Here is a 24,040-nt window from a genome sequence, read left to right as displayed (position 1 = left end):
GGGAACAAACAGGTGCATGCGTGCCATCTACTGTCTTGATCTGGGAGTCTTCAGTGGTTCTGCCACTCTGAGTGGTGATTTTGTTCCAAATGTTATCTTTGAAAAATCCTGATTTACAGATGACCTGAAATAATATGACTAAACTAGTAGTGCCCAAATGCTAGTCAATGATAAAAATCTTTATCCATTCATAGTGAAAGGAGAAAAATGAAATAATTCTGAGATTAATCCTTTCTACATTTTTTTCCTAATGTTAAAATGCCTTTTCTCAAAAAAATTGACAATGATAACAGATGGTTGTGGGTTTTTTAATGTCCTTACTTAATAAAACAAAGTTGTTAATTCTATGTCAGTGTCTTTTTAGGGGGGGCTTCCTTAGTGACTCAGTGGTAAAGAACCCGCCTGCCAATGCAAGAGACTCAGGTTCGATCCCTGAGTTGGGAAGCTCCCCTGGAGAAGGAAATGGCAACCCAGTCCAGTATTCTTGCCTGGAAAATCCCTTGGACAGAGGAACCTGGAGGGCTACAGTCTATGGGCTCGAAAATAGTTGGACACAACTTAGCAACTAAACAACAACAATCTTTGTTTTTTTTTAATTTTGAAAGTATGTGGAATTTATAAGTCTGAGCTGCTGAACCAAACTATTTTTATTGCATTTTTAAATTATTATCTTTGTTACTTGAAGGTGAAGGTATGATTTAACTAAGGTTTTCTTTAAGTACTGTAAAAAAATATTTAATGTGACAGTGAGAAGTTTGGTAAATAAATCTTTAGAAACCCTAACGGTTATTTCTTTTTCACATCATAAGGCTTTTGCAGATATGCTAAAAGTAAACAAGACCTTGAAAAGTCTAAACGTAGAATCCAATTTCATCACTGGTGCTGGGATCCTGGCCCTTGTAGAGGCACTAAAGGAAAATGACAGCTTGCTTGAGATCAAGATCGACAACCAGGTGAGTTAACTCACGGGGCACATGTGAAAGGAAGGAGTGCCATAATGGAGGGAGTTCAAAGACAAAGTGCTGTGAAAAAGTTTAATTTGATGTTCTGGCTTCCTGGTACTTAGGGCTTCTGGCCTGTAGAGGGTGGGTGGGAGAACGTTTTAATAATTAAACAATGTCTAGTGGGGCAGCCTGAGACAGAAAGAGCCAGCCCTCCCCCAGCCCTGGGCTGGTCAGGCACCAGAGGGGAAAGAGAGGAGACTGGCAGAGGTGTTGACAGCAGCTTTGTTCGGCCTTCATCACCCTTGCCTGTTAGTAGGAACCTTGGCACAGTCCTGCCCCAGTCTTGCTGTTGCCTCTTACTGGGACTATGGAAAAAAAAGCAGAGTGACCACACCCAGAAACAGCCTCTCTGCCCTGGGTTGGAGGCTGTCAGAGCCAGGCAGCAGGCTCCTACTGTCTGGTGCTGACCATAGAGCCTATTTAAAGGAGTTGGGATTCTAGAAGATGGTCTGGTTTAGAGTGACAGGCCACACCCACAGTGTGATCACAATCTCAGCTCTGCTGCAGCACTTCTTGGGGTCCCAGCAGCCAAAGCAAGCTGATTTTCCCTGGAGACACCCCCTCCTGTACACTGAAGACCTCTTTTCCCAGCCTCAGTCTATGAGTCTCTGGAGTTGCTCTACCGGCTTCAGCTGGGTCCTGCCTGCAAGCAACAACTCTCCGTTCTCAGCATGATGTCGTGCCCTGTCTCTTTGGCTGCAGAGATGTGTCTGCCATGGGATTCAGGAAATCTGAGAGGTCTAGACACAGTATAGTTGGAATAAAAAACCCTGGAATGGACCAGAAAGAGCGAACAAGGAGACTAGTGCTGCAAGCATCCCCTCTGTGGGGTGATGGGAAGGTCAGTGGGGGGAGTGTCCCCTGCATGTCTGGGAAAATCCCTGGTCTAGACCCTACCCGAAACCATCACCTAAGCCTGGAAAGCCACGGCAGACCCATGAATAGCTCTTCTCTCCTTTATTTGGCTCCAGGACACGTGGGCTGTTTCAGTGCTATATGAGTACATCCCAAATATTTCTTGAAACATACTTGTACTAAAAATTATTCATTGTCTAGTTGAAATTTAAATTTAATTTGAATTAATTAATTAGAGGTAGGTTCATCTATTCCTAGACTCCTCCTGAGGCTTGTTGCCAGGGGAGCTGGGGAGCCCCACCAGGAGACAGGCACCCTTTCAGTCTCACCCTCCCCAGAGGGCTGCATCATCAAAACAGCTTTCCCATGCAGAGATGTGGAGTGAGTCCTCAGGAATGTGCACATGTGGCCGTGCACGCTCAGGAGGCTCACTCCTTGTATCCTGATATGTGTCCAGCTGCTAGGCAATTACGAGGGAAGCATGAAGGAGTGGAGAGTAGGAAAACAAGCTAGAGGGAAATAGGAAGGGAGTGAAAAGGAGTGGTGGTTCAGGGATGTATATCAAATAGACTAGTATCAGGAAGAAGTTAAGAGGACTCTGGGTAAATGTTTCCAGGAGAGCTAAGACAAAAGTGGATACCTTATTCCAAAGTAGGTTTAACTTTCTGTATTGGTTTAGGCCATTGTGAAACCCCTCATCTGAAATAATGTCCCAGATACTCTGTTTCTAGTTCCTCTTAAGATATTTAATACTACTTAGTTAGGGTTGCCAGATAAAATATAGTTAAATTGGAATTTCAGATAAACAATAAAGAGTTTTTAATACAAGTGTGTCCCATGAAATATTTGGGATGTACTCATACTGAAAAATTGTTATTTTATGAAATTCAAATTTAACCACATGCCTTTATTTGCTAAATCTAGAAACTTTATACCTAGTAAATGAGCTGAAATCCTGAAAATTTAGAATAGAGTACCTTTTAAGAATGCATGTGGGGGCTTCCCTGGTGGCTCAGTGGTAAAGAATCCACCTGACGATGCAGGAGACACGGGTTCAATCCCTAGTCCAAGAAGAGCCCACTTGCCACGGAAAAACTAAGCCGATGTGCCACAGCTACTGACCCTGTGCTCTGGAGCCCGCAAGCCACAACTACTCAGCCCATGTGCCACAGCTACTGAAGCCCGCACACTCCAGAGCCTGTGCTCCACGAGAGAAGCCACTGCAATGAGAAGCCCGCGCACCACAATTAGAGAGTAGCCCCTCTTTACTCACCACAACTAGAGAAAAGCCCACATCAACAAAGACCCAGCACAGCCAAGAATAAATAAATAAATCAAAGTATTTTTTTTTTAATGCATGTGAAGAAGACCCTGAAATACAATGTCCAAACTCGCACTGAAGCATCAACCTCCTCCGCCTCCTTAGTCAGCTTGGAAGGGATTTGTATCCTTTTTCAACTTTCATTCCCTAATATGCCTCTGAAATGGCTTCTCTTCACTTGTGACAAGAGGATTAAGTTCTAGAGCAACTGGAAAAATTGTTTGCTTTATTCCCAGAAGGAGGAAATTCAGAGTCAAAACCTGTCTTCCATCCAAATTTTGTTTGTTGACTCATACACTGTTAGAAGCAGACCTCAGTTTCCTTATCTGTATAATGAAGAGTGTGAAATAAAATAATCTCTATGACAGTGTCTCAGGCAGCAGCAGCAGCTGAGACCAATTTAGCACCATTGCAGCAGGCAGCTGCATCAAAGCTAAGGCCTGCAGAGAATCCTGCACTGGGGTGGCTGCTGTGGGTAGGCTCCAGGTAAACAAGCTGTGATTGAATCAGGTGCCCCTGTGAGAAGAACAATCAGTGATGCGTATTAGTGAAATAGATGGGTAACTGCTGAATAAATCTGAGTAGAGAAAAGTGGTCACTTCAAAAAAGGTGATCTGAAGAACCATATGCTTAAATTTTGTTTTTTTCTTTGTATTTAGTGTCTTAAAAAAAGAAATATATCCAAATTGTAAGAAATTTTGGTGCCCATTTATTGCCCTAGGTTTATACAACACAAAACATCTCAAAAAAGAAAAAAAAAAAAAACTCAGGCTAAGAAAGATGCTCTATGCTGTATTACTTCCTCCCCTTCTTTTATATGCCCTCTTCCCAGTATAATTGCCTTCAGATCTTATGTCCTTTATATCCACCATCGCATGCCCAACCTGTGTGTTACCCAAATCTAGGACTCCAGATGCCTAAGCTTTGTGAGAGGAAATAGAGGGACTTTATGTCACCCCCCTCCGTCAGCTACCTCCACCCTTAGTGAACACCTGTGGCGCACTGCAGGGACGTAAGTCATAACTACGGCAGCCCTGACCTTAGCTCAGGTCTCAACTCCTAGTCCAATCCTGCTCTTCCAAAGTGTGGGTTTCCCTGGTGGCTCAGATGGTAAATAATCCACCTGTATAATGCAGGAGACCTGGGTCTTCGATTCCTGGGTTGAGAAGATCCCCTGGAGGAGGGCCTGGCAACAGGCTCCAGTATTCTTGCCCAGAGAATCCCATGGACAGGGGAGCCTGGTGGGCTACAGTTCATGGGGTCGTGTCATGAGCTAAAGTTGCTCATGAAGCGTTGAGGTCAGTATCTCTAACATTTTTGCTGCCTCTCCCTCCCATAACCTTACATTGCTGATTGCTGAGCACACTAATCTCTATGCTGTGGATATCCAGAATTGTTATTGTCTGACTGGAAATATCACATTTTGTTCTTTTCTTGAGGAAAAACTCGTTTGACAGGTTGCTGGATGAAAAGAAAGAAGAGGAGCAGAGTTAAGCCTTAGAACTTGCCTAGGACACAAAATTTCCTTCACTAACTTTTCTTCCTCATGTACTCAGTACTTAAATTTTCCAAATTTAAAAGGTATATATATTAAAGTATATATTTCAATATATTTATTATATTTAAAAGATATTATAATAATATTTACTTTAATTTATTAAACTGATATGTAATTTAATATATTTAATCAAAATTGCATGAGTCAGGCACAGACATAGACTTGGCAGAATATAGGGTCCAGGAACACAGCCTAGTACACCTGAGAATTTTGCAGCAAGGTAGCATTTTAACTCAGTGGGGGAACAAATGAAGTAAAAGATGGAGGGATTACTCACTAGCATTTTTTTTTTTTAATTTTATTGGAGTATAGTTGATTTACAATGTGACTCTCCAGCATTTTGGAACAAAATGACTTTGGGGCTATATCTTAATTTTTCTGCTAAAAGTCATTCCAGGTAAAATGAAGATTTAAGTATTAAAATATATGAAATCATAAAACAAATGAAAGAAACCAGGAGTGGAGAGGTTTCCTCAGCATGACATAAAATCTAAGAGGCACAAATTTGACCATATGAAAATAAAAAATGGTCTTTTATAGTAATCAAAAGGAAAGTCAAAAGACAAACTGAGCAAAATTTTTTCATCATGTTTGACAAAAAGCTAATTTCCCACTGTATAAATTTTAAAAACAGGAACCACAAACTGGTAGAAAAATATACAAATGACAGGTTGGTAGTTTCCAAAGAAATACAAATGCATAAGAAAATTAATTGTTCTTAGTCATAATTTGAGAAGTGCAAATTAAAACAATTAAATATAAGTGAAATACATTTTTATCCCTTGGATTGAAAAAGGTGAAAAAGATTCATAATATCGCATGTTGGCTAGAGTAGGGAAAACTAACTTTCTAACCCTATCATCAGGAGTACAAATTATCATAACCTTTGAGGGTAAGTCAATCATTTATCAAAATTTGAAAAATGCTTCCTCTTGGAGCCAACTATCATGTACCCTACAGGCACACTGGCAGAACTGCCCCAGGACATATTGGTACTTTGTGTGCAAGGGAAGTTCACCACAGCCTTGTTTGGAATTGTAAGAATGGAAAGCAGTGTAACAGTCAGTAGGACGTAGCTAAATCAAATATGATCACTTACTACAATGGAATGCTATGCAGTTGTTCACAAGGATGAGGGAAACATATTTACCTACATGAAAAGATGTTCTTAATGTTAAATGAAAAATAAAAAGCCCTAGAATAATATGCTGAAAGTGAAAGTCACTCAGAGTCTGACTCTTTGTGGGTCGCCTGCCAGGTTCCTCTGTCCGTGGAACTCTCTAAGCCAGAATACTAGAGTGGGTAGCCATTCCTTTCTCCAGGGGATCTTCCCAACCCAGGGACTGAACCCAGGTCTCCCACATTGAAGGTGGATTCTTTACTGTCTGAGCCACCAGGGAAACCCAGAATAATATTCTAGTGTAGTCCATTTATGTGAAGAAAACAGACATTACATGTAATTACATGGACATGAATACCCAGGAGATGTTTCAAAGACTACATGCCAAACTGACTTTTTTCATGGGAAATGGGAGTCTGGAGGAAGGGAGCTTTTTATTTTGTATACTTTTTTGTCTTTTCTTTATAGTTTTTAAAAAATTAATGAATAGAGTGTGGAAAAATGTACTATGTTCCTTAAATTTATCTGTGGATTCCTACATTTACATGCCCCCATTTTTAACCCTACTTTTAAAATTATTGCTCTATGTCTCAAAAAACAAGCAAAAATACTCTTTCCACCACTTAAAAAAACAGGGAGTTTTTCTGTAGCCTAATAACTCATTTAGTGTTTGATAATTCACCTGGCCATGGTTCAAACCACACTAATAAAACCTCTTGAGGATCTCCTAGTGAGACTCTGTTCTGAGAGAATGGCCGCCCATCTAGTTGATGATCTTCAGGTATCTTTGGATATGGATCCCAGAATAGAAGATTTTGTAACTGGATTGATTGCTATAAGACTGTGTCACTATTAAAAAAAAATCCTTTGTTTAAACAACAGATACTGGGGTAAAGTGGAAACACCATGTGTTAGTTTTGCTTTAATTTTATATCTGGAATTGTCATTTCCTTCGTAAATAATTTGCCTAGTCTTTTCAATTTAACATGCCAGCAGATTCAGCTGCCTCTTGGATTTTGCTTTTAAACAAGGAACAGGTATATGAAAGAAAATATCTCAAGTGACTTTGTCCGTTTCAAATTGAGACTTTTGCCTTTTTGTCCAACAAATAGCTGTACATCTTTCCGTGCATAGTTAATGTGAGTAACTGTTTCCTCTTCTTTCTTGGCCATCCTGTTTGTGTCCACATCTGCAATCAGAGACAGCAGTTGGGAACAGCCGTGGAGATGGAAATTGCCCAGATGCTGGAGGAGAATTCCAGGATCCTCAAATTTGGATATCAGTTTACCAAGCAAGGACCACGAACAAGAGTGGCAGCTGCCATCACAAAGAATAATGACCTGGGTAATACAGGCATAATATGTGCTGTTAGTAATTACAAGAGCAGGATGACCATTCATTTCTCCACTTCAGATATAACATCTCACAGATAACCATTCCACTGGCCCTTGGTGTCAGCCCTTCATCAGAATTATATTATTACATGGTCATAGGAATCCACATCATCTTTACAGTGTTTAAGTTTTATTGTGGCATTCTTTCAAGAGGAACTTTTTTTCCCAAGCAGCCTTTGATTTTCGTTTGGTTTCCTTTGTGTATTTACTTCTCCTTTATTTACTTCTTATGCGTAATCACCCTCTGTTGTTAATCTACACCGGAAAGTGGACACAGTGACATGGAAATTCCCAGTTCACTTATGTTTGACTCCTAACTATGCTTTTGTATTTGGGTTTAAGTATGGTTATGTCTGATACCTTGGTGATTTACATGTGAAATGACCTAATAGAGCTATGTTTTTTAACAGTTAAACTCAGAAGTAGCTTTTTCAGTTAGTCCCTCTTTAATCTTTCCTGCTACCCACTCTTTTGTGACTTATATTAGAATGAGGTGGGGCATGTCCTGGTCAACCACAGTGAAAAAGAATGGCACTGATTTGGAAGGCTTGATCTGGGGACATCCTAGCCACCTGAAACAGTGTGGAAAAAGACCATCCAGGTACCAACAGTCCTCTTGGCAAGTAGCCTGCCAATAACAGGCTTCAGTCTTCAATAGAGATACAGGGACAGAATGCCAGACCTTAGAGAAACTGGACAAGGTGTCCCACCAAGTACATTGCTGACTTTGGGGAGGGTTCAGATGGTAGACAAAATGGAAGCTAAGGGTTAGAACCATAAGAAGGCAGGTGAACGTTAGTGTGCAGTTCCCTGCCCACACGTGCTTACCCACAACCCTGAAGCCCAGCCAAGGTGTAGTGAATGGCACCCAGAGGCTGGCCGGGCATACGGCAGTGCTTGCCTCCAAGGTGCAAAGGGTGAGGCGCGGTGGGTACCAAACGAAATGATTAGAGCAGCAGTCAGAAGATACCTGGGAAAACACATAGGTCCTCATCTGAACAAAGAAAAATAGGCAAAACTGGAGATTTGGAGTAAATGGAGAGGCGATCCTGAGCCCAAGAGCAGCAGTCATGGGAATAGCTTTTGTCAGATTTTCTGCGTCTGAGGCAGGAGCAGTCTGGGTTATGTAAAGTGAGAAGATGAGATAGGGCCACAGGCCAGGGCACTTTTTTTTTTTTTTTTTTGCCAAATCCAGAAAGATTAGAGCAGTCCCCTTCCTGTCCACCAGAGGAGCCTGCAGTTAGGGATGTGAAAGGGGGAAGAAGAAGGTTGTAGAAGCTGGGAAAGGCAGTCAGGGTAGCTCCTTTGATACTAAGTACCAGATTCCAGGGGGCTTCCCAGGTGGCTCAATGGGGAAAGAATCTGCCTGTGATGCAGGAGATGTGGGTTTGATCCCTGGATTGAAAAGATCCCCTGGAGGAAGGCATGGCAATCCACTCCAATATTCTTGCCTGGAGAATCCCATGGACAGAGGAGACTGGAGGAACCTGGGGGGCTACAGTCCATAGAGTCACAAAGAGGCTGAAGTGACTTGAGCACTCACGCACTCACACCAGATTGCTAATGCTATGCTATGCTAAGTCGCTTCAGTCGTGTCCGACTCTGTGCGACCCCATAGACGGCAGCTCATCAGGCTCTGCCGTCCCTAGGATTCTCCAGGCAAGAATACTGGAGTGGGTTGCCATTTCTTTCTCCAGTGCATGAAAGGGAAAAGTGAAAGTGAAGTCGCTCAGTCATGTCCGACTCTTAGCGACCCCATGGACTGTAGCCTACCAGGCTCCTCCATCCATGGGATTTTCCAGGCAAGAGTACTGGAGTGGGGTGCCATTGCCTTCTCCGCACACCAGATTAAATGAACCTTAATCTCTGAGTTTGCTAGACACCTGAATAACACCTTCCTTGTTGTTTAGTTGCTCAGTTGTGTCCGATTCTTTGCAACCCCATGGACTGTAGCCTGCCAGGCTCCTCTGTCCATGGAGTTCTCCAGGCAAGAATATTGGAGTGGGTAGCCATTCCCTTCTTCAGCACACCTTCCTTGGAGGTTGCTATTTTGAAGTTTCCATTTAAAACAGGTTTAGAAACTTTAAACTTCTGTTTGCAGCTCCTCGTGGTCTTCGATTCAAAATCAGAATTGTAAATGTATCATTCTAGGGAATTAGTTTTAGCCAGTTGGTGACTGAGTTACACAAAAGCTGCGAAGATGTGCTCTGGATAAGTAAACATGAGAAGTTCACTGTCTCATAGGTTTGTTCCAGACTTCTACTCCGTTGAAATTGGAAAGCTCTAAGATGCAAGTTCCCAACTATAGCTTTATTTCAGTGTAAATTCCACAAAGCACTGGGCTAATCTCTCATTTCCATGTGTTGCCATGGATAATTATTGAAATTTTTGATAACTGTCCTCAAGCATGTGGGATTGCTATTCTGTGTGATTATTGTTGTTGGTCTGAAATTTAAGGAATATTCCCTCTCCTTCCTTCATTTTGTCTTTTCAAACCTTTTTCTCTTTCTTTTCTAGTTCGTAAAAAGCGAGTTGAAGGAGACCGAAGGTAAACTTCCACAAAAAGAGGCGAAGTTTCCCCACGGCAGCGATTTAAAAACAGAAGCTCTTCTCCTTCACTGGGACCATTTTATCAAAGGTTGTTCATTTCCATTAACCAAGCAACTAATAATTTAATTGTTATTCTTTTTCTAGTGCTACATATTTGTCTTGGATTTTTTAACATATACAACTGCTTTATTTGCCCCTGGACACCTCTGGTGACTTGCACCAATGGATTTATGCAGATCTTAGTTGGTGACAGCAATCAAAAATGATTTAACCATTTTCATATTGGGTTGTCTTGCTTTCTTATGTGAACTTTTTTTTTTTAACCATTGAAAGGAACTTAATATATAAATGTGTTTGTAACTGTGATTAAGATAGAGGCCTATCTCTGTTTACATGCATAGCTTTGAGTTAGGCTAAATACATCAGAAGTGTTCTGCTGACCACATAAGAAGTTAGTATTGCCAATCTTTCACTGAGTGAGAAAATGTGACCAGCTTAGCACAAATTCTCCCTTAGTTCCAGAAAAGTCACTAAATGCAAATGCCCTGCTGGTTGAAGATCAGTGGTGTCATCCTCATAAAAAGAAGACAGCATTATGATACATAAACACAGCTTTAGCAACTAAGTATGAAATGTTTATTCACCCACAGATACAGCTTTAAGCCAGACTCATGGGTAGCAAAATGAATTAGCTACTTTTACTGATTATTCCACATACATTCGATCTTTAACATCACTCTATGGATAACTTTTTGCAAAACTGTTTTAAAGTTTTCCAGCCATGATGGGAAATTTTTAAATTTTAGTAAGAGGAAAACTTTTCAAATAGTATGCTGCTGCTGCTGCTAAGTCGCTTCAGTTGTGTCCAACTGTGTGCGATCCCATAGACCGCAGCCCACCAGGCTCCCCCGTCCCTGGAATTCTCCAGGCAAGAATACTGGAGTGGGTTGCCATTTCCTTCTCCAATGCAGGAAAGTGAAAGGTGAAAGTGAAGTCGCTCAGTCGTGTCCGACTCTTAGCGACCCCACGGACTGCAGCCTACCAGGCTCCTCCGTCCATGGGATTTTCCAGGCAAGAGTAGTGGAGTGGGTCGCCATTGCCTTCTCCGTTTCAAATAGTAAATTCCTCAATAAAACAGTAATAATTGCACCTTAAGGTTATCTATTACACACGATTGCATTATTTTGGCAGATTTTAGAAGCATTTATTGCTTTGTCTTTAGGGCAATAAGATCACAGAATGATATATGAACATTCGAGATAATTATGTAGATTTTGTCCACATGGCATGATCCATCCAGACATTTGCAAACATCAGGAAAAAATGTTAACTATTATTTATCCAGATGTTTGTCATCTCAAGGACAAAGCCTGTGAAAGTACAACTGAGATGACTGCCTGATAGATGCTTGAATCTTTTCATCCAGCAGCCAATAGTGTCATGTTAAGCTAAGGAAATATGTGACTGCAGCCTTTGGCACCAGCTCTTTGATAACTGTCGGTGCCTGAGGCTGGAATTAATGGCCCTCTGACACTGCCTTAGGCTCCTCTCCCTCTTCCCGTCCTTTCCTTCCAATTCATTCTCTTTCTTTGTAATTCTGAGCCTTGTAAAGGTGATGTCCTTTGCCTTGATGATACCTGGAGCTAAAGGAGTTGCTGACTCAGGCAGAACTGGGCCCAATGAAGAATTCACTAAGTAATTGAGTGTTCCTGAGTTGCTTGATAGTAATAAAACAAATAAATGGGAAAACAACTCATACATTATTCTAGTTAGTTTATAAAACACACAGAAACTGTTTGGAGAGAAAGTCCTTTCACTGGCCACAAAAGTCTGTTGGGTTTTTCCGTAATCTTTTCGACCGACTTTTTTGACCTTTGAATGAACTTTTTGACCAACCCAATAAAATTAGATATTTACTTGTAAGTGCCCACATCTCTAGCTCTAAAGTCTTTTGAAAAAAGAAAAAGAAAAAAAGAAGAAGAAGAAAACAAAATAAAATCCTTTAAGATGTAGGAATATTTTATTATACTTTTTGAGGGAATAATGAGCAGAGCATATTTAATTTTGGAAATCACAAAGATTCTTTAGTTTTATGCTATATTTCCCTATCTATTAAAAAAATAAGTAGCAACTACTATTTGATTTTTTTCTTTCCCTTTTACTCATGTAGGTGTGGTATGTTGGAGCCAACCGTACAGGTTTCACCATTATTAAATTATCAAGAATCTTGCAAACTGGTTGCTAAGCACAACCATTATTAAAAATTAAATGGCATGCACTTACAATTAAATAATTGTTTCAAAGAAACAAAAAGTAATACTCAAAAATACATTTTTCCATTTTCGTACTCTTGAGATTATTTGCACCTATTGTGTTTTTGGCACAAATTTTTTTTGGCAGAAATACTATATCGTGGTATGCTATTATACATCTCTCCCCAACTCGCTAGTTCTTCCCAACTAAAAAGTTCCGTACTTCTTGTTGGTAGTCTGAAATTGATCATGGCATGGAAATTGATAAATGTTATAAATCAAGACTTCCCCCTATCTCACCTATCCCCAGGTTGCTGGTTCATGCATGACCATCAGCATAGCACTGGGTAAAACGTATACAGTTTTTCTTTTTTTTTTTGTATACATGTTTTGGTTATCGTGCTGCCAAAGGGAAGAACGCTTCTGTTTCTTAGTTGTCTTTCTCCTTTCCCTTTAGATTTGTTGCAAATATATTCAAATGCAGAGTCCCTGACATGCCCCACTAAGTAAGGCTTTTTCCATTCTGTTCTCATTTACTCTCTTTCTTGCCTTCTCCCCTAAGAAATCTTGGATCCTACACAGAGTGTTCCCTGCAGCCCCAAGATACTGTGGACCCGGGGCTAAAGCAGTTCTTGGCAAACCCTGGCAGGAAGAAGTAAAAAGGTCAGGACTTGATAGTGACTGTGCTGCAGTTGTTGATAGTATTAAAGCAAAATAATGGGATATTGTCAAAATTTTGCAGTTTTTAGCTTATAAAATAGTTGGGTCAAATGTATATAGAATCTATTAAATCAAATATTTATTATTAATCAACTTATCATTACCTGTGTTTTTGAAGTAGTTTTAAAGGTGACATTTCCATGAGTATTCACATAACTATTAGAAGATAAACTTTAATTTGGAGGGCCTATATATCATTTAATTAACCTAGGACTTCATTTCCCCATCTCTGCAGTGTATGTAAGTAGAAGTTCCTTCGTGATCCTGAGCATGGTTAATCCCTTACCATCCATCATAGTGGGCATAATGTATATACAATATCTTTATACATATGCATTTTTTCAAATATTATGTCAAGATATTTGGCAGCATCTGGACAGTTGATTGAAGGGAGGTCATCTTTCTCCAAACCACCTCCTTTCCCCTGTTAGACTTGTACAGGCCCACCCTAAGTGTAAAATCATTCACCTGGACTTGCAGGCTCCTGTCACCAATACCCATCCCAGCATATGTGGAAGATAACTTTTAGGAGATACATTCTGGAAGTCTAGAGAGATCATGTCATTTGTCCAGCACAACATCTCCCCATCTGCCAGAAGTGTGTAATAGAAGCTGCTTTATCCTCATCAGCACGATTAAATCCCTGCCTTTCATCTTAGTAGGGCATAATGTAAATAAATGTCGTGTGAGTATGTGTGTGTTGCCAAATATCTACCTGGGTATTTGGCTGCATCTGGACCACTGATTGAAGGGAGATACTCTCTCCCCAGCCCCATTTCCCTTGTTCTTTTTAGAGCTGCTTTAGGCCCAGGTTAAATGTGAAATCACTCCCTAGAGTTTGCAGTTTAGGTCACCAACCACCAAATTTCACAGCACTATGGAAGATAACTCTTAGGGAAGCCTGGAAATCATTTCATTGTTCCAGCACCAAATCTCTCCATATGCCTAAAGTGTATGAGTGAAAGTGCTTTCATCTCCCATCAACATGCTTAGGCCCCTTCCTTCCATCTTTGTAGGATATATTGTATATAAATATTTTGTACATTAAAGATTGCCAAATACTATAAAGGAGGTATTTGGCCAAAGCTGGACTCCTGATTGAAGGGAGATGCTGTCTCCCAGTCCCTCTCCCCTCTCCTCTCTCAGAGTTGACTCGGGCCTAGGTTAGTAGAGAATCGCTAACCTGGAGGGGCTCATGCAGCTCAACCATCTTAAAGCACGCAGTTCATCTTACAATACAAGCCCATCTCCATTTAAAAACTCACAAAGCATCCCAGTGCCTATACTCCTCAAAACAATTTCCCTAAGGGAAGCCTGGCACATCAAATCAAAAGAACAGCTGCTTCCCTTCCAGACAGAAATATGGCCCCTGGCAGGGCACCAGCATTAAGGAAACCAGTGTGTTCTGAATAACTGCCATGAGAACATTTCAGTCAAACCTGAAACTGATTTAAGCATCAACATGCTTTAAATGTAAGATAGCCCTTTAAAAGTTCCAGGAGTTTGAGGCTATTTTCCTTTTTTTTGTGGTCATGATGTACTTAGCCCTCTTCTAGGCACTGTGAAGGAGACAGGAAGTGTAAGATTATTATAATTTGACTTGTGCTTCTGGGTTTTGGGGTAGAGTGCCCTTTTGGAAAGTGGATACCATTTTTTTTAGCTCAAGTATTGATCGCATATGCAAAAACTAGCAGGGAGCAGGGAGCTGTGAACACTGGGTTCTGTGCTGTGTTACCTATCCCCAGGAGAACTGTTTCTGGAGTTGGCTTTGAAGTCATGATTCTGTAGCTTCCTTCTTCTCTTCCACTAATGAAGCAATAATAACTATATTCATTGTAATGAACAGAGAACTAAGAAATATTTTAGCTTTGCCTTCCAGTAACGGTAACAGTTTCCCCTTATTGCTCCTAATTTAAAACATCCCTGCCACTTACTGTGCCATCCTCAATACTCAGGGATGGAGACACATGCAAAGGAAAGGTGTGAGAATGCTTGGGAGCATCAGGCGTGCCCTCTGGATGAAAATCACATGATCAGGCCCCTGGTAACAAGCTGGAGAGAGAAAAGTACCCAGAACTTCAAGGATGTAGTCACTGTTCTTGCTCCCAACTGTAGGTCAGATCAAATTTTGTTTTGTCGTTCAGGAGTTTAGTAGTGTGGAGGGGCTAGGTGCTGTGGAGAAGGAAGATGGAAATTAATGTTTTTCATTTGCTTAAGGGTAGAGGTAAGCTCTGTTCAGCTTACCTCTTTCTCCTCTGCCCATAACAGCTATGATTAAACATTCAGAAGATGGATGGAGGAGGAGTGGCAAGGTTTGAATTTATAACCTGCCTGTTCTAGGCAGGTTGTACACATATCAGAGGTTATCCCAGTTCTGTGATACATCATTAACTTGGAGGAGGGTGAAAGAGACTAGACTTTTCTCTGACATCTTCCATGGTAGTCATTCTGAGCACATTGGCTCTGCTAGTTGGTATGGTGGAAGGGCACCATACTGACAGATTTGGAGACTGACTCCTAATCCCATCACCAACACTTAGCAGGTATATGATCATGGGCAATTCATTCAATTGCCTGACAATTATAGACTATATAGGGGGAAGAGCACTGGATTTGGAGTCAAGACACTTGGACACTTGGCTCCATACTTTCTTAGCTGGGAGACTATGGGGCAAGCCACTCGGTCTCTCAAACCTAAGGTTCTTCAGCTATACTATAATGGGAATAAACTTCACTAACTACCTCACAGAGTTGTGGTGAGAATATAATCAGCTATTGGGATGAAAACACTCTACTGGAAAGGGCTATACAAAAGTGGGAGATAATTTTTTATTATCTATTCACTGCTGTTTTCCACTGCCTCTTGAATCTGTTTTCTTTTCTTCTAAGCAACAATTACATCTTTCACGTCTTTTTGAATATGGGGAATTGAAGCATGGGTATGATGTCGGGGACTGGAGTTATTTTACTTTCAACATAGAGGTAGGAGAAGTGGTTGATAGGTGCTGTGGGTGTTAGACATACCAGTGAAGTGTGTGGGTGGGTGGGGATTTTCCTGGGCCACTTTGACAGCACCCTGGGATGTGGTCAGGACCCTTGCAGAGAGCCTAAGGCTAGACACAGGGGGAAGTAAACAGTAATTAAGAATTGAGGGGAGGGTCTGGAGCACTGCTGCTCTCCAGTCAGCTCTGTCACTGCTCAAGGGGTGGGTTCGGCTAAGGCTTGAGGTGTGATTGGAGGCCGAGGAAAGAAGACTGTCGTTAGGGCCCCAGCAGCTGTGTAACAGGCTCAAGAGCCCTGATAGCAAAGGGGAGAAAGTATCACTTGTGAGGTCAGCTCTCCCAGGCATCAGCTGCTTTGTTATCACCAGCAACCATAGCCCTGGTCAGTATTATTTTCTGCTAAGAAAGATATTGAAACATAGCCTCAAGGGACTTTCATAAGCACTGGGAGGCAGGGACTGTCTCATGAATCTTTGCATCTTCAGTAGCATCTAGTAAGGTGCCTTGTACATAATAGGTGCTTAATAAATGTTGCTCGAATTGAAATGTCCTCCAGCCCCGCAAGAACCATGCTCCATTAGCCACCATGTGATACTTTTGGAAAATAATACTGATTTCAATGTCAGCTCTGTGTGGCTTCCCTGGTGGCTCAGGTGGTAAAGAACCTGCCTGCAAAGCAGAAGACCTGGGTTTGATCGCTGGGTGGGGAAGATCCCCTGAGAAGGGAATGGCTGCCCGTTCCATTATTCTTGCCTGGAGAATTCCATGGACAGAGGAGCCTGGCGGGCTACAGTCCATGGGGTCACAAAGAGTGAGACAACTGAGTGACTAACACTCACTATTTTCACTGTGTGTGACTTTGGGCAGGTCTTTCCATCTAATCTTCATTTCCTTTATAAAATGAGTGAGTGGATTAGATGTTCTCTAAGGTCCCTTCCAGCTCGCAAATGTTGCAATCCTATGATTCTAAATGTTTCTGTCACCTGTGAACGTGGGTGCTCTGTGCCTCCCCTGCGGCTCCCTCTCTGCTCCATAGGCTTTGTTCAGAGGAAGGGGTCTGAACGTTCCACAGAGCTATTTGTTTCTCTTCAGGGTTTTTTACTGTCTTCAGAATAGTTCTAGAGGAGCAGCCTTTTCAAAAAGGACATTTTAAAATATATTTTCTCCTCAAAATTAGTAGAGACAGAAAGAAGGAAATGTAAAGAAACTGAGCACAGTAAACATGGCATGTTTTTCATAGATTTTTATTTAAAGACGGAGAGAGTCTGAGCACATATTGATCGGATGATAGAAGCCAATCGCACAGTACACTGTGCGACTGAGAGAAGCTTGTCCAGGATTAAAACTTTCCCATTGATCATCTAAATGTGGATAGGTAAGAATTGGCCATATGGTGAGATGGATAGAAGCTGTACTTTTTAATGACATTTTATTTTAATACCAAATTTTGCCAGTGACAATCTTTAGTTAAGAAAGAAATTCTTTGGAGCTAAAATTCTCATCTCTGCCACTTTGCTTTTTAAAAAAAACCCATTATATTCATGGAATAATATTTATATTTTAATTAAAACTTCATCTTAATTCTGTTTCATCTATTTAAAGAAAACATGAGCATTTTTCATTGCATTAAAAAATGTAAAATACTTGCATGCCACCAGTGTGTAATACTTTACCAGTTCAGATGCTTGTAATGTGTGACTTCATGTGTCCCTGTATTATTTTGAAGAGAACAAAGGAAATAATACTTTGTAAGCTGTTTAAACTTATAATGGCAATATTTATTTGGCTAAGTGATTATTGGAAAATGCACACAGTTTCATTTTTCACTTTGAAACTTTCCAATCAAAGGTAGATATTGATTATACACATTAGGGAATTGAAGACTAATTTGCCTTTTAAATGTGAAATTGAACATTTTGTGGGAAATGTGTGAAAAAGCAAAATGTATGAAGCATGAAGTACTTTTCCCATGATAATTGATAAGGATCCCAGGTGGCATAAATAGATGCAGTGTTTGACTCTTTGGAATTTGCCAGCCTGATTTAACACTAAGGTAAATGTAAACTGTTTTAATTAATCAATATCTTTCTGCTTTTAAAGATAATAATGTATTCATTTGTGTCTGGAATGAAATTTCCAAGTGAAAATGTACAGAACACTAGGAATTAATAAACTTTTCTTTTTAAAAATGAAAGCAAGGACTGATTTAATCTGGATAATTTTAAGACATCTGGTCTTTTTAAAATAAATGGTTGGCACCGTGTTCTCATATTAGAAGAGTACATTTGCTAGAAAGGACCTTAGAGTGCCCCTGTTATGAAGAAGATAAGAAGTAGACAGACAACCAGAAGTAGCCAGAGGAGAAACAAGACCTTGTTATCAAAATGAAAATACACACACACACATACAACATTCAGCTAAACAGTTCACATTTGTTACAATAAATGGGAACAAGAATACAGGTAACCCAAAGAGGTTAAGTGTTTTACCTTGAATTTTTTATATTAACTTTGGAATTGCTTTCTTTGTAAAGTATGCTGGAATTCAAAAACAGAGAACACTAAAAATAACGAAGTTATATTGTAAAGGCTTGTCCTGGAAAAACAGGAAGACCTATTCTTTCTGCTGCCCTGTTGAACTGTGCTCAAACTCTTTGTCACCTGGACTAATGACAAAGTCCAAGAAGAAGCATAGAAGGCCTGTGTCGAGTTTCTGTACTTGCTGTCTCACACCTTTTCATGGTCAAGGAGGTATAGTAATTATTTGAAGAATTCTCTTTCAGTCTGCTGCTGCTGCTAAGTCGCTTCAGTCGTGTCCTACTCTGTGTGACCCCATAGACGGCAGCCCACCAGGCTCCACTGTCCCTGGGATTCTCCAGGCAAGAATACTGGAGTGGGTTGCCATTTCCTTCTCCAGTGCATGAAAGGGAAAAGTGAAGGTGAAGTCGCTCAGTCATGTCCGACTCTTAGCGACCCCACGGACTGTGGCCTACCAGGCTCCTCCATCCATGGGATTTTCCAGGCAAGAGTACTGGAGTGGGGTGCCATTGCCTTCTCCGTCTTTCAGTCTATGAGGCTGTAATGAATAAGCGTTACAGGTGTGCACTTTGGGATCAGAATCTCACTTCTGTTAGTTGTGAGAGTTTCTGCAAATCACCCAGCCTCATTTTCTTCACTTCTAAAATAGAAATCACAACCTGGCTTCCCATTAAGGCTATCATGAGGATGCACATGTAAACATTTAGAGCAGTCCCTGGCGTATAGAAGGCACTTAGATATTAGAAAAATTCTAACCTAAATAAATATCCATGGATATTAACAACAACAAAGTTCTCCATTTTATGCTGACAGTGTTAGGAATTTAGGAAGGACTGAATCTTACTAGTTTTTGTGTTTTCATTGTCCATCCCCTTTCTGTCAGATAGACCTTCCCCCATCACTCCATGAATCAAGTATGAGTAAGACAGAGCTGACTCAGGAGTTACTCCTGACCCCACCCCCTCACTTAGCTTTTCGTGAATCCCCTGACGTTTCACCTTGCTTGCATTTGCCCTGCTTTCTGGGTGCCCTCCTTTGGATTTGGCAGTCTGGCCTCAGGAGTGACTCCTTGATTTTGGGTCAATTGTATATAATGCTTGACTTTTTTATGGACCACCCTCTCTCGGTTTGATCATACAACCTTTCCCTGGGGCTGTAGGAAGTGGTGCCCCACACCCTCTTTGCCCTGCTTCCAACTAACTTCTCAGTCCTACCAGTCAGGGAACATAATCAGATGCCCACAGCGTCCTGCAAGTGTCCTACACATCACAGGGCCTCCATAGGAACTAGATGTATTTGTGCTTTAGTGAGGCGGGCTATACTTTAGGCCCAATCAACCTAAGAAATGAGATGTTGTAGGAGAATCAATGCATGACCCAAAAGGTGTGGTGGTGGAGGTGGAAGCTGGGCAGAGATAGGAGAGTTCTCCAAATTGTAGACCCCTGCACTTACTGGTCCTGAGCAAAATGTTAGAAAAGTGTATTATCCACTTTAGTGGTTTGTAAGGACTTAGAAGTGAAGCAGTGATCTCTAAGAGGCAGCGTAGGTTCACATAGAATAAATGGTAGGAAATCATGTGAGTACGGTCCAAAGAACATACAGTGTTTAGATTTCATCGGGACATTTGAGAAAGTCTCACATATCCTTGTGAGATAAATATGGGCTGCACAACAATTCATTGAAGTAATTAAATGGCTGGTTTAAACAGTCTTTTTAATTCATGATCATAAGTAAAGGCTGATAAATGGAAGAATTTCAACCAGAAGGGCTTAGCCACTACATAGCTATTTCCTTGGTGAGTTATAGTTAGCAGTTTATCAGTAATTTGGATGTGATACTCATAGATTATAGACTGAATCTTTAGCTCATGGGCTCTGGGGTAGACAAGGAATACTTTGACAGGTTCAAAAATAGCTGTACAGGCCAAAGTCTAAGCCTGTATCTAAACAGATAAAATTGAATAGAAACAACAGTACAGTTTTCTACTCTTAATCCAAAAATTCAACTACAAAAGATAGAATGGAAAAAATGTGACTTAATTACCATCTGTGTTGATAAAGACTTTAGTGTTGACTAAAATCTTAACTGTGAGCAGGAAGTAGAATGTGCCTGCCTAAAAGCTAACTCTAGCTTAAGTGACTAGACAAGGAGTCCTGATATTTGGCCAAGAATCTTCTATTTGTCCTGGGCTTTGGGCCTCAGCTTTTGGAATTCCTACTTCACTGTTATTTCTATCATCCTTGAACTTTGTCATGATTCACGTTTATATGTTTTTAAAGGTTATTCTTTAATTGGTCAACAGTGTCACTGATAAGAACAAAGTATGTCATTTAGATTTGCTATTATCTTATGAATGTTCATTTTTAGATATAGGTAGCTATTCTAGATTTAATCTAGTGAAAAATTTCTGTTATTTGTTGTAATTCTATCAATTGCAATATTGTTGCAATATTAAATTATATTGCTGTTTGGTTAAGTAAAATCTGCAGTAATTCTTTCATTTTGTGTTCAACATCAATTAAAAAGAAATCAACTCAAAAATTATTAAGAACTTTCAAGCAGTTAAGTGGAGAAATAGGTTGATAGGTACTACAAATATGGACTGCATTAGCTTAGGAATAACAAGTATATCTTTTTTATTCAATAAATGTTTTTAAAACTTTAAATAATAATACAAGGAAGGATAAGAAGAGATTACATCATAACTCTGTTCTTTGTGGAAATCTTTGGTGTACCTAGAACATATAATTTAAAACCAGAATTTAATTCATACTTAGTTACATTTAAGACATGGCTCTTGTTCATCCACTCACCTCAGCTGAAATATGACTCTCTCCAGTGACGATTGGAGAGTCTCACAGCTCACAGAGCTTGGAAATTATTATTCCTATGCTGTGTTAAGCTTTACTATTTAAGCACTAATACTTTAAATAATATTAAAACAGTAAGTTAGATTTTGGCATCAGTTTTTAGGTTTATTGTGTATCCTAGAAATTTATTTTTTCATAGTGACATTTGTGAGCAACTTTGGCTTTGGCTGAAAATTTGAATTAGTCCTTTGTCATCTGGCTGAAAGGTGGGTATATTTAGTGCACCTCCAGTGGAGGCACAATAGGATATGAAAATGTGAGGAATGGCAAAATTAATTCCAGCTGATGGCATTAGGGGAAGTTTGAGTGAGAAACAGGCACTTGAGATGGACAGTGAAACATAAGGAAGCTTCTAACAAGCAGACATGGCAGTGCTAAGGAAGGATATTTCAAGCTAAAGGCGTTTGCTTAAATCCTTCCTTTAAAATCATATACCCCAGCTATGGTGTCTGTCTTCTCTGATTCCTACCTCCCACTGCTTTACCCAACTCCAAGCTCCCAGGAATGAAATCTTTACCTTTTTTGCTACAACTTGATGTCTTCAGCTTAAGTTTTCTCTACTGGCCTATAAAATACATAAAAAAAAAATAAGTATATCAAGGAAACTATTTCCTAAAGGAAACTTTTGATAACAAGAAAATTGCTGCTGGCATTAATTTGCAAATGATGATTCAGGGCAACAGGCTGTGTGAGTTACTCTGGCTGGAAACTTTAAGATAACACTAATTAGGCTTGTAATACATTAAGTAAAGTTACTGTGTCACTTTATCAATCACTTTCACTCTCACTAAACCCTGAAAACAGGAAGTGTACTCTGTTCCTTACTCAAATATTTTACCTAACAGCCTCAGATTTGTTCTGTTCTGTATGTTAAACTTAATGAAAGTTACTTCAATTACTTGAAGTGGGGTTAAATGCATGGGGGCTGGGTGCCATACCACTTCTATTTCAGAGGCTCGCCTTTCATGGAATAGGCACTGCAGTAGTCAGCTTTGCTAGGTCAGTCTCTAGTAACAAACAAACCTAACTCTCAGTTTACTTGCTCGCGTTACATGTCAACACCTGCTTTTGGCCAAAGCTCTGATTCCATGTGACCTATTCTAATACCCAGGCAGAAGGACAAGACTCAATCTGGGACATGCCATTCTCCTGGTAGAAGGAAAGAGTAAGCACACGGGTGGAAATAGCACTCGTAAAGCCTCCACCCAAAGATGTCTTATCGTCACTTCCACTCATTTTACTGGCCAAAGCAAATTCATGTTTATAAGTTTTGCAGTGATGATATGACAACATTTGTGTGGAGAAAGAAGGAAAAGAAACCTGAAAATATTGACAGGGAGGGACTCCAAATCATATAGTAGTGCGTAAAGCAGTCTTTACAGGAGAGCAAATAATTGGGAACAATGTTGAAATCCGCCATTTAGTTAGATTATTTAGTCAGATTAACCTTTTAGTTAGATTACCCTTTCCACTTAATTATGTAAATATAATTTTCCGGTTTTGCCTTTTATTTTTTCCTCTTCCACAGTTGTGCTTTTGTAACTATAAGCTAATAATGGCAACTCATAAAGCATAGTCCTTTAAAAAGAGAGCTCTGTCTCCCATTTCAGGATGAGTTTCACTGGATCTTGCCTGTGAAGCCAAATCCTCTCGCAGCTGGTGTTTATGGCTGCATCAGAACCTTGACTGGTCTTTACCCATGAACCCTGTGGTTCTGTGTCCCACTCATGTGCAGGAGGGGGAGGGAAGTTTATTTATTTCACGTATTTATTGAATACCTACTACATGTCAGGCATTGTTGCAGATGCTAGGGAGAGAGGGGTAAATGATGTGAACTCCTGGAGCTTACATTAATATATCAAGCAAGATGTTATGTAGCAACAGGGTACTAAGAAGACAAAGTAAAGGGGAGAAAGGGTAAGATGATCAGAGAAGACATTTCAGAGGTGATATTTGAACAGAACCTTCATGAAAATGAGGGCATGAGCCAGGAGTATTTGGGAGGAATGCATTCTCCAGTATAGTGGAAAACTTGAAGTGATTGGAGCAGAAAGAAAGAGTGTGTGTGTGGTAGGAAATAAAATAATCACTTAAGGATTGGTGGGGGTGGTAACTTTGGATTGTATTGGAAATATTTTGGGAAGCCCTAAGTGGTTTGGAGCAGGGGGTGACATGACCTGATTTGTTTTAAAAAAGACCCATTCTGGCACTTGTATAGAGAAATAGATTATAGTTAGAGAAAGCAGTGAGGAAGGTTCTGGGTTTTGTTTTGGTTTTACAGTTTTATCCAATACTCAAAAGTTATTCTTAATGCCTCTGGCCCCATTTGTGATATTAAATGTATGTGGGTTTAGGAGATTCATATTTGTCAGCCTTGTCATTATAATATGATAACACTTGTCTGAAGAAAGGAAAAGAATCCATCACCAAATCACTTTATTTTCAAAAAAGGAATTAGAATAAGATGAAGGCATTTGTTAGGGACAAGTTAAAGAGCTAAAAAAGAAAATATATTTAGTGTATCCCTAACAACCCGTATTGGAAGGTCAGGGAGGAAATGTGTCATATTTGAATCAGTCAGATACTGAATTAAAAGCCCTCTCTGCCCAAAGAGTAAAGCAGAAGAAGCTGTATTACTGCAAAGTCCTTAAAATAAACCATATCTGGATAACCCTGCTTCCTTGCTTTTTCAGACACTCTGGTTTGTTAGTTTCTCCTGAGGTGTAGCATGAACTCAGAAGAGACTTTCTGGTTAACCACAATACCTATATATTAACTTATAATGAAATATAGAACTATCAAATGAATCTAGATATTCAGCTTATCCAGTAAGAGCACCATCTTCCTGGACTGTATT

The 24,040-nt window shown here is 40.1% G+C and overlaps 1 protein-coding gene across 2 annotated transcripts in view; it reads left to right on the top strand.

The window, feature by feature from the left end:
• Window positions 1-9,951, top strand: part of TMOD2 (tropomodulin 2) — a 48,954-nt gene extending 39,003 nt beyond the window's left edge. For both annotated transcript variants that reach the window (XM_081508224.1, XM_081508223.1), the window contains 3 exons: window positions 810-953; window positions 7,058-7,202; window positions 9,770-9,951. In XM_081508224.1, coding sequence (XP_081364350.1) covers window positions 810-953; window positions 7,058-7,202; window positions 9,770-9,804 — 324 coding nt within the window. In that variant the 3' untranslated portion in view covers window positions 9,805-9,951. The remainder of the gene's footprint in view (window positions 1-809; window positions 954-7,057; window positions 7,203-9,769) is intronic.
• Window positions 9,952-24,040: the final 14,089 nt, after the last annotated feature.

This window comes from Giraffa tippelskirchi, chromosome 7, assembly GCF_054371585.1.
Source record: "Giraffa tippelskirchi isolate mGirTip1 chromosome 7, T2T-mGirTip1v1.2.pri, whole genome shotgun sequence".
Lineage (NCBI taxonomy): Eukaryota > Metazoa > Chordata > Mammalia > Artiodactyla > Giraffidae > Giraffa > Giraffa tippelskirchi.
This window is presented reverse-complemented; position numbering and strand designations above follow the sequence as displayed.